The 11460-nt window shown below is 40.3% G+C and overlaps 1 protein-coding gene and 1 non-coding gene across 2 annotated transcripts; one reads left to right on the top strand and one right to left on the bottom strand.

The window, feature by feature from the left end:
- Positions 1 to 245: 245 nt before the first annotated feature.
- hal (histidine ammonia-lyase) lies at positions 246 to 8522 on the top strand. Its single transcript, XM_086299107.1, has 20 exons — positions 246 to 541; positions 739 to 799; positions 1012 to 1039; positions 1121 to 1195; positions 1287 to 1359; positions 1474 to 1540; positions 1657 to 1694; positions 1792 to 1917; positions 2046 to 2185; positions 2359 to 2406; positions 2761 to 2908; positions 3027 to 3122; positions 3394 to 3452; positions 3662 to 3742; positions 3897 to 3962; positions 4044 to 4209; positions 4445 to 4579; positions 6259 to 6367; positions 6486 to 6555; positions 6631 to 8522. Exons 1-20 carry the CDS (start codon positions 295 to 297, stop codon positions 6760 to 6762), a joined length of 1965 nt encoding a protein of 654 aa, XP_086155233.1. The 5' UTR covers positions 246 to 294; the 3' UTR covers positions 6763 to 8522.
- A 957-nt stretch (positions 8523 to 9479) lies between these two features.
- Positions 9480 to 9566, bottom strand: trnay-gua (transfer RNA tyrosine (anticodon GUA)). The gene is given in 2 exon segments: positions 9480 to 9515; positions 9530 to 9566. It is a non-coding gene; the product is annotated as a tRNA-Tyr (tRNA).
- Between the last annotated feature and the right edge of the window lie 1894 nt (positions 9567 to 11460).

Below are 11460 nucleotides of genomic sequence, written 5' to 3'. Positions count from 1 at the left end.
CACTTTACAAACGGTGCCCCATACTCCTCTGGTGACCTCTAATCTAATTCACTGTGTTTAGCCTCTATAGACACTTGAGCACTTTCAAACATCACGTGAACGCATCGATTGGATTGGAAGCACTTGTGAGACTGAGACCGGTCCGTGTGGGTCAATGATCTCTAGAGGTGTGATGCTGGGGAGGCGTGGCTCCCCCAGCTGCGTGTTATTGGTGGCCGAACTGTAAACGGCCCAGAGTGGTACCTCAGAGAGCGGCGCGCAGGACTCACTGCAGCCAAGTCCCGCTGATGCGCGATGCCTCGTTTTACTGTACACATTCGAGATGAGTGGCTGGCAGTGCCCTGCCGGGACACTTCCAAAACCATCCAGTGGCTCGGACAGGAAGCGCTTAAACGTTACATAAAGAACAAACCGGACAACGGCGGCATCACGGCTGTGAAAGACACTCATTTTGTTGTGCGCAGGTGCCAGGGTTTGGGTCTGCTGGACGCGGATGACACCATCGAAGATGTACTGGAGGATAACGACTTTGTCGAGCTTGGTAATAACTTTCTACACGAAGAATGCATATATTAAAAATGTGTGCAACACATTTAAAAGACGGTGACGATGGTTTACCTTTAACTCTGCTTCAGTGATGCGTAATTGTGTATAATAAGTAATTTACTTTAAATATAACTACTGTGTGAACCAAGGGGGGAATGCACACATTGTGATTTATTTTCCTGTGCATTTCAGCTATTGAAGGAGATACCATGTCTCCTGACTTTATTCCGTGTGAACCGGGAGTTTCTCATCTGTATCCTTAAACTTGTTGGATATTTGTGCCATAGCAGCTGTAGTAGGTGCTGTAGTGTGCACTAAAAACGATTCAATCTTTTTTTAATGCCATTTTTTCTTCACATACTGTTTTAATTTCGGGTTAAAATTGTCCTTGTGGGAAATTATAATTAATCTGAGAGTGACACTACATTTTGCCAAATGTTATCCTTAATTAAGTTTGTCAACTAGCACGGCAGCATACAAAGAGCCTGAAGAGGTAAGTGTATTTTCCGATAAAATTGAAAACATATTCATATCATATTAACTAACTCCGTGAAACGTGAAACTCTCTGTCCAGTATATTTCTTTAGATGGCAACAGCCTGACGTCAACAGATCTCATCAACTTAGGCAGAGGACTCTACAAGATAAAGGTAATGATCAACAAACCTCTTTTGTTGTCCGTAACTGCTCCGTTGTAATCTTTTACTTGATCCAATGTCTCCCTTTATCATTGTTTTTTAGCTGACTCCTGAGGCAGAAAGAAAGGTTGTGCAATCCAGAGAGCTTTTGGACACCATTGTCAAAGAAAACAAAGGTTAAAATACAGTGATTCAGTGCAAATGAGCTTAATTTAAACTGGCTAAATTACAGTATCTGGAAAAATAGGAGACTTTGTGTGTTCAGTTCCCTATGTGTGTTCTCCCTGCAGTTGTCTATGGGATCACAACGGGTTTTGGCAAATTTGCCCGAACTGTCATTCCTGTCAGCAAACTCAAGTAGAGTTTTTAAGTTGTCCTTAAATACATTTTACGATCTATTTCTGGTCTTTGTAATCACCCACACAGAGCCCTTTTTGTTTGTTGACTGATGCCATGCACTTTTCGTTCCACAGGGAGCTCCAGGAAAACTTGGTGCGCTCACACTCAGCAGGTGATGACACTCTTTGTGACGCAGATATGTTGATTTTGATGTTTTCAGGCCCTCTGTACGTCAATCATCTTAATCAGAGTTATGCTGTGACGCATAGGTGTGGGGAACCCGTTAAGCCCAGAGAGGACCCGCATGTTGCTCGCTTTGAGGATCAATGTTTTGGCCAAAGGGCACAGTGGTGTTTCTCTTGAAACCCTCCAGGCCATGATCCAGGCCTTTAACGGTAAGCTTCAAACCAGTTAGCTGATGTGAGATATCAGCTTCAGTAAACTGTGGATAACTTTATTTAAGGACAGGGGTAGGACAGCTGTCATAGGACTTACTTTTGTCTCCATAACTTTGTCCCCTCAGCCTCCTGCCTCTCCTTTGTCCCTGAAAAGGGAACAGTAGGTGCTAGTGGTGACCTGGCACCCCTCTCTCACCTGGCCCTCGGACTCATGGGAGAGGGAAAAATGTGGTCTCCCACGAGTGGGTGGGCTGATGCCAAATACGTAAGCTCAGAGTGACTTTTCTGGAGTTGTAAAACAAGAGGGCAACTACTATCGTAGGAAAACGTGTCTCTTGTTTACAAGAGTGAAAGGTTTCAGGGTGCAAATGGAAACATTGTTTGCTTTCTGATGACCCTGGACTTTTTACATGTTTTTCATCTTTCATTCCTGACCAGGTCCTGGAGGCACATGGACTAAAGCCAATATCACTAAAACCTAAAGAGGTAATGTTCAAAAAAAAAGAAAAGCTCATCTATTTGATTTGTCTGCACTGTTGTGATTTGACCCAGAGTTCACTGATAACAGATTTTGAAGTATAAACTGCATTTGCATCATAAATATACAATAAAATACATATTAGGCCAAATATATGGAATTAAAATAATTTTAGCAAAATAAAAGGTAATATGAGGGTTAACTTGTAAAAATAATGACACTGTAAAAAAATCCTTAAAAAAATTATCTTTGCAAAATCCCTGCGTTTTGTTTATATTTACATTTTACACACCTACTCAAATTTTTTCTTCTTTTGCAATTGGGGTTGTACACCCATCTCAATCTCTGGGATTCCCTAACAGGGTCTGGCTCTGATCAATGGGACACAGATGATTACCTCTCTAGGGGCAGAGGCCGTGGAGCGAGCCCAGGCGATTGCCCAGCAGGCAGATATTATTGCTGCTCTCACCCTGGAGGTGCTAAAGGGAACCACCAAGGCCTTTGACAGTGGTGCGCAGAAGCTATAAACCCGAAGAAAACCAGAAACTAGATGAAATTATTTACCTCCAATTGTATAACTGCACTACATGTCATCCATCCTTATTCAATTTCTGGTCTCTTCCCACAGACATCCATGCACTGCGGCCACATCCGGGGCAAATAGAGGTGGCTCAACGCTTCCGCTCACTGTTGGACTCTGATCACCACCCATCCCAGATTGCAGGTTTGATGAACATCAAATAGTATTCATGTAAAGTTCTGATCACTGCATTTTACATTTGTGTGCCTTCCTCCTCCCGAAAACTTGTTTGCATATTAGAAATGCTCTTACCACTGGCAGTGGTTTCAGAGTTGCACCACCTCAAGATGAGATGCATGAGTTACTGGGGGTGCATTTGCCAACAGGCATTAATGGAGTATAGCCTTCTAATATCATGCAGCCTTAAATATGCTGTGTTTAATGAGTGTCATATTGTTCTGGTGTGTTCTTACAGAGAGCCACAGGTTCTGTGACAGAGTCCAGGATGCCTACACCATGCGGTGCTGTCCTCAGGTAACCCCAAGTTTATTTATAAATCCCCAAATCACAGGTTTCTCCCACAGCGTTTTAAAGCTTCTGCAGCTTCTAGATGGGAAAGGGAAAACTTCTCACATGATAGATAGTGGGTCTACCACATAGAAAGCAGATATGGAGCTGCAGCAAAACTATGTTTGAGCATCGTACATCTCTTTCTGAGTGTTGTGTCCTCTCTCTGCTCGCAGGTTCATGGAATTGCCAATGACACAATTGCATTTGTCCAGAATATCATCAACACAGAAATCAACAGTGCCACTGACAACCCTGTATCCTTTTCTGTCTTTCAAACTAGAGGAAAAGACTGATCTATGAAATTTAGCCAGTTTGGTCTCAAGTCTGATAACTGAAGTTGGATCTGCCACAAACTGCACACAGGATTTTACTGGAAATCAGTTAATTTTGTCTTAACGGTCTCACCAGATGGTATTTGCAGAAAGAGGTGAGACCATTTCAGGTGGGAATTTCCATGGGGAATACCCAGCTAAGGTATGTAGTAATAAGATAGTTTGTTTCGGTTCGCTTTAGATTTGATTCTTCTTTCTTAAACAACTGTTTTCTTTCTCATAGGCTCTGGATTTTTTAGCCATTGCAGTCCACGAGCTGGCTTCAATCAGCGAAAGGAGGATCGAGAGGTTGTGTAACCCCTCTCTGAGTGAGCTGCCTGCCTTCCTCGTCAACGAGGGTGGACTCAACTCAGGCTTCATGATTGCCCACTGCACTGCAGCCGCCTTAGGTTTGTGTGAAAAACATGAAGTAACATATAATCTCCTACTAAATTATTCCAATTTCAATGAGATTATGATAACATTATTTACTAAACAGGCTTTGATATTGAATATTACACTTCAGAGTGCATTTTTTAATAAAAGATCTAATGTTATAAATTTGTAGGGTTTTTTTTCTTTTCTTCTTACCCAATATTTGAGCAGGAGCACTGACATTAATCTCAACTCTTTCACGCTGTTCAGTTTCAGAAAACAAAGTTTTGTGTCACCCATCATCTGTGGACTCTTTGTCTACTAGTGCTGCCACGGAGGACCACGTGTCTATGGGAGGATGGGCTGCTAGGAAGGCCCTGAGGGTAATAGAGCATGTGGAGCAAGGTAAGGTATAGCATTGTTAAATTATGTACACCTCACAAGTACTGGGTTGGCTTAATTCTTTGTGCCACAGATTCATCAAGGAGCTGGAAACATTCCTCATACTATCATGACAGGCGCTGCCGGTTTGTCTCCACATCCATCACGTAAATCTCCTGCTCCATCACATCCCAAATGTGCTCTGTTGGATTTAAATCTGGTGACTGTGAAGCAAATTCACTGTCATGTCTAAGAAGCCACTTTGAGATTATCTGAGCTTTGTGTCTATCTTCTGATGTAAGAAGCATTTAAAAGATGAACAATATGTAAGATTTGGTGTTTAAACAATGCTCAGTTGGTATGAAATGGTTCAAAGTGCACCAAAAAACGTTCCCTGCACCACTCCATCACCACAACCCTGAGCTGTTGATAAAAGGCAGGATGGATCCACGGTTTCATGTTGTTTATGCCAAAATCTGACCCTACCAGTCATAAGGATCTAACTTTTGCAGTAGAAATCAAGACTCATCAGACCAGGCAACATTTTTCCAGTTTTATGTGGTCCAATTTTTTTTTCCTTGTGAAAACTGTACCCTTAGTTTCCTGTTGTTAGCTGACATAGATGGCACCTGAGTGGTCTTCTGTTAATGTAGGCCATCTGCTTTAAAGTGTGATTTGTTGTGTTTCTAATGAGTAGCAACAGTATTTGAGTTACAGTTTCCTTCATATCAGCTCAAAGCAGTCTGGTCACTCTACTGTGATCTTTGGCATTAAGAAGGCATTTTCACCCAGAGAACTGCCACTCACTGGATATTTTTTGGAAAATTCTTTCTAAACCCTAGAGATGATTATTTGGGAAAATCCCCAGTAGATTAGCGGTTTCTGAAATACTTGGGACAGTCCATCTGGTGCCCACAACCATGCCACGTTCACTTAAATCATCTTTCTTCCACATTCAGATGCTCAGTTTGAACTTCAGTTGGCTGTCTTGATCATGTCTCATGCCTAAATGCACTGAGTTGCTAACATGTGACTGGGTGATTAGACATTTGTGCTAACGAGCAACTGAGCAGGTGTTCCTAACAACGTGATTCTGTGATTATGTATAATAATTAATAGATTTATGGTGGGGAGTCCTAAAATTCCAATAAAACTCTATACAGACAACAAATAAGTGAGTAAAATGATTAATCTGTTCCATAGTTCTGCTGCATTACCACTATCAGATTTACAAATAACCAACTGTTTTTACTGTAACTCTTTGAAAACAACAAGCGTCCCTGAATCAAAGAGACTAACCGGTCAGTTTCCGCTGCTTCTGTTGCAAAAAGTGCAAAGGTCGCTGCTGAAAACCATGCCAGTGTACACCGACAAGACAAAACCGCAGGTTACTGGGCGGATACAGAGGTTAACCTTAAACCAACAGGTTTTAAAAAACAGATAAATGATTAAACTATCATCAAATATAATTTATCTCTGTGCTTAAAATTATTTTCTCCGTCTTTTGAAAAAAGTTTGAGGAAAAAAATCCACAGTTCTTGTAAGTCATGGAATAAACTAAAGGCTCAAACAGCAGTAAAAACCCATAGATGGCTTTCAATTGGCTGTGATCTATGTTATTTAATGTTTTCAATATTTATCACTAAAATGAGAGATATATTTTTGGGATTTGGCCAAACTGAATTGATACTTCCTGTTACCAGTCCTTGCTATAGAGCTGCTGGCCGCATGTCAGGGCATCGAGTTCCTCCGCCCACTCCGTACCACCACTCCACTGGAGAAGGTCTATGAACTTGTTCGCAGCGTGGTCAAGTAAGTCAAACAGATGCGGCCAAGGTACAAAATTTTGAGCCTGTTGAAACTATATACCTAATAGTTAATATTTACCCGTTGTTCCACTTTCTCCTTTTACTCTCCTGCTGTTAAACAGACCGTGGATTAAAGACAGATTCATGTCGCCTGATATCGAAGCGGTTCACCGCCTGCTACTTGATCAAAAGGCAAGTTCTAAAAAGTTGTTCAGTGCACGTGCTCCACGTGGCATGTCGTTAAATGTGCTTATATTTTCAACCCAGGTGTGGAATGTGGCCAAACCTTACATTGAGAAGTACCAGACAGAGTACATCCCCGAGTCCCGCCCCGTCTCTCCCACTGCCTTTTCCCTGGACTCTCCGGCCTCCCCCAGGAAGCGTGTTCGCCACGAATGAAAGCACACGCCAAACAAGTTTTTTTTTTTTTTTGGCAATTACTTCAGTCACAAAAAAACAAAGATCCTACACAGTGATCTTGGTCAACACCACAGTTAGTCAAAAGTGTGTGGCCATTATCTGAGACCAACTGGAGCAGAATGGGAGAAACGGATCCTTACGCTTCACTGTGACACTTCACTGATAAGAGCGGTGTGCAGGCTCTTTCTTTCTTGCATCTGAGTTTGTTGGATTTGTGAATTTTCTATTCCCATTAAAGAATTGTTAGAAAGTCACCCAAACCTCAGGAGATGTGATTTCAGGATGCTGTATTCTTATGTCCCTTGAAGACTAAATGTACACACTGACTTCTCTCACGAGCTTATGAACTGGCTATTCTACATACAGAATATTATGCAAGCAACTACTGACCCTGTGCACAAGAAAATGCTAACTTCCTGGTTTGAGACCGGATGTAGGGTTGTACATTTCCGGTAGCTTTACTTTGCGGTCAATCGCTACTGCGAAGATATACAAAATCATGTCCAAAACTCGAAAACGGAAAGATCGCATTAAGTTACAAAGAGCAGAAGGTGGGAACACTCACCGCTGTTGTGTCATAAAAAATCTAATGATCAATTTTGACGTTTAAAGAGTTTAGATCGATCAGTTGTTTACATCACTCAACACAAGCAGAACTGCATTACTGCAGCAGAAAACTCGTCCACATTCAGAAGCACATCTCTGTATAGTGACTGGTCTTATGATTTAAACAGGCAAATGTTCAGCATTCAAACTACAGGTGAAGAATAGTCAAACCAGATGTTTCCCCCGTTATGTCGAGATCAGCTAGTCAAGTACACACCTACACAGCATGTTAACAAACCGTGAAAAAAATGAATGATTGCTGGTAAAGGTTTCTACACATTAGCATTTACGAAGGGTATGTTGTGATTTACCTTCAAAATTACAGCGGTCCCTCACTATAACACGGTTCACCTTCTACCTCACTGTTTCGCAGATTTTTTAGTGCAAGTTTGCATGCTTTTTTACATCACAATGTGTCCTGCGTCCTGATCGCTGCAGAGGATCTCCTCCGTGACGTCTCTCCTGTACAGTACAGAATCGCTGCATCGATCGCTAGCAGTGTGACTCTGAAGTGCAGTACTGTATGTCCACGAAACGTTTTGCACCGTCAAAAAATAAAATTGGCTACTTGATTTCACCTATTGCTGGTTATTTTTTAGAACATAACACCCGCGATAAACGAGGGACAGCTGAGAAATATAACATTTGAATCCCTTTTCTCTTTTGCTCTGAGGCACAGGGAAAAAATATCGACAAGTTGATGAACATCATTTACAGATATATTGGGTAAATGCCCAAGACATCTATAGAAATGTAAATCGCCGCTTGATTCATTCATTTGCTTAACTTGTTTTGGACCGTAAACAGGTCGTGAATAGGACACCGGAAACAAAGCTCCCCACAGGAGTTTCCGCACCGGAAGTAGCATATGCTAACGTGCACATAGTCAATCAGGTTTAACTTGTGTATACTGCACCTTACCCTGATGTACATTCCACTTGTTTATATCTAAACTTTTTTGTCCCTTTTTAAACGTGCCTAATTGACTCTTTATTGTCACATGATTTCTTCTTGTACAATTTTCAAGTCATAATTATCTTAGCACAACCTGTGATTTTGCTGATGTATTTTAAATCCTATTTAATTGTCATTAATATATTTCCAGCTTAACATAATTAAAGTTTTTAAGCGTTCCTATTCTCATCCATTTAGGTCATGTTGTGTGAATAATGTTCCTTATACTATTATCAGGGACAGAGAGGCAAATTTGTAGAAATATATCTCAAAAATCAATCAAACCTGACCGTTTTCAGTGAAGTAACACAAAATTAGTAAATGTGCCAGTGATTTCCAGCCTCTCATCAGCATACCCTGAGAATAACATGCTAATTAGTTTGGAGGTGCTACATTTGTCCTGTCTTTGTGTGTGTTGAACTTCAGCAAAGTTAGGTTGGCAGAAGCTTCCTTACCCAGTTAAACAGCACCTACCCGGCTGGACAGCTGCTCCACCACCTTGAGGTGCCAAAAGGAAGAGCCTGTGGAAAATAAAGCAGAAGGTCTGCAGTCAATAAACTCAAAGGTTGCACAAACAGCTCAACAAACAGCTCAGGACAAGATAGCAGCACAGGAGCAGAAATCTAACATGCACAGAGGCGGTTCAACGTTAGAAAAAATGCTATAGCTCTACAATTATAGATTCAGTTTAACATATATGCACTCATTCCATTCCTTACTTTACCAGCCAGAGTGAGGCAGAGCTGGGGCACATTTCAGTAAGAGGTGGGGTATGCCTTACCACAGGGGTGAGACAGATTAGCAGGACAAGAACTGAAAGAAGCTTACAGAATAATAGCATACTAACATTAATTGCATGGACGATTACAAAGGCATTCTCAGCAATCTCTCCTTGCAGTTTTAAAGCATTAATGCTTTATTGCTTTTCCAGTGCGCCACCTCTCCACCAAGGTTCATTAAATTTGGCTTAGGAGTTTCACAGTAATCTTGCTGAACAACTGAACTGATCGCATTCCTCTGTCAATGAAAGATGAATGAGCACACGTTTAAATTAAACAGTACAAAAACGACTGGCCGTATGTCAAAACATTTACTGAGAAGTGTGTAAAAAAAAAAAAAAAAAAAAAAAACATGTCTCCTTCGAGCCGGATTCGAACCAGCGACCTAAGGATTTCAGCTTTCGCCTCTACAGTCCTCCGCTCTACCAACTGAGCTATCGAAGGGACGGTGTCCATCGTTCTCATTCCACAGTATTTAATAAAATGTACCATTCCCGGAATATTATATCATAGATTTCAAAAATGTATGAAATTTCATTCTCACAGCTGAGGTACAATCATTGATGAAAACGCGAACACACAACGACTGGTTTTAGATAAATAGCTAGCTAGCTACCACACTGCTTCCATTCAAAGTCTCTCGCAAAAAACTGAACTGTCCAGCTGTAGCTAATGTTTTAGGCGAAATAACTTAAAATAGTACCAAGTCAACAGCTCCTCCATTACAGCAGAACTGTGACAACCGAAACAACAAAAACACTGAATAACGACTTTATTTTTTTGAGATATTTTTGCTAAACGGCGCTCTCTATTTGAAACAAAAGTGACAAACATTTAGCTAAAGATTGGGAAACGAAACGAACCTGCATGTAATCTTCCGCAGGTGAGAGCTCAAGCTAAATACAGTGGACAGTAGTTACATATATTGCACATATAGTGCTAATGGCCATTAGCACTGCTGAGGAGCGTCTCAGCAGGCAGGTATGCTTTAGCTTTTCTGCAATATCCTTTGCGGAAAAGCTAGAAAGATTTGAAAATCTTTCATTTGATTGGGAGTCATTTTTATGGCTAATAAAGTTTGTTTTGTTTTTTGTTTTTTTAAGGAAAGAAAGAAAGAAACGTATTGATATATAGTAAAAAAAATTATATATGGTAAAAATCCAAACTGCTTATCTTTTTAAGCGCAAAACTTGAAAATTAAACATAAATTAATTTTTATTTTATTTATTTTATTTTAATTCTGAGACTTAGAGACATAGCTTTCTGTTTTGTTATGAAAAAACAAATTAAGTTGAGGATATCCAACATCAACCACTAGGTGGTAATATTTCACCATGTAAGGAAATTAAAAAAAATCTCCTTGAACTTCACATGTTATATGTTAACAAACATTTTCTTTCTTGTAAAAAAAAGAAAAAAGAAATTGTTGCATACAGTCAAAACGTGACTGGTTTCTATGATTCTATTCATAAATATTCATAAACACCATAAATCTATATCTCAGTTTTAGGACCAGGAAAAATGAACATTTTTAACACAACCAGCACATCCCACAGTGGGATATCTATGTGAGTGTTATTTTTCTAAACGTCCTAAATTTTCCATCTGACAAACACAACCCATATTTTAAAAAAAAGGATTTTAATTATAAACAGGGCTTGCTGTCGGGCTGCTCTCTGATGTATTCATTCTTGTCCTGACCTGTCTGACAGTGAGGCAATTCGTTACATTACATGTCTGTACTGTATGTACCACAGGGTCACGCTTGTGAGGCAGCAGACATTCTTCTCATAACACAGGCTCCAATCCCCAGATCTTCCCCAGCCTTTTCCCAGATTATCATCCAGTCTCAACTGGTCTCAACTGGGAGCGACAGATATCCAGCCAAAACCCTACGGCAGGTTTAAAGGGTGGGTCTTCATCAGGAACACGAGAAGTCGCATTCGCTAACAACTTTTTTAACCTGCACATTTCTTATCAGTGAACTTTGTTTAAAAGTAGTAAATAAACAAGAAGATATTAGTGGTGCAATTATATACAAATTATCAGCTGTTTCTAAAGTTTTAGCCTGAAATAACAGTGATGGACACCTGGCTAAGGTCATTAGTTTGCTGTCTGACATCCCATAATTCATAAATCATCACGTGGCTTTTTGAAAGCAGTGTGACCTCAGTCCTTCACATAGACTATATATAATGGAAAAAATGCCTTTGGTTGTGGACTGAAAGGGTATTGCTTTGCGTCTGTAATTAGCACAAAAGCATTCAATGTAAATGATCATATTATTGAATATTATGTTGCTATATTTGTAATAGCACACTGGCAAAGACAATACTGG

Source organism: Aulonocara sp. 'chitande type north' Nkhata Bay, linkage group LG7 (genome assembly GCF_057382095.1).
Source record: "Aulonocara sp. 'chitande type north' Nkhata Bay isolate Kocher_YH1m ecotype deep benthic linkage group LG7, A_spYH_male_GT1.1, whole genome shotgun sequence".
In the NCBI taxonomy this organism is placed as follows: domain Eukaryota; kingdom Metazoa; phylum Chordata; class Actinopteri; order Cichliformes; family Cichlidae; genus Aulonocara; species Aulonocara sp. 'chitande type north' Nkhata Bay.
Note: the sequence above shows the minus strand (reverse complement) of the source record. Positions and strands in the feature narration are given on the sequence as shown.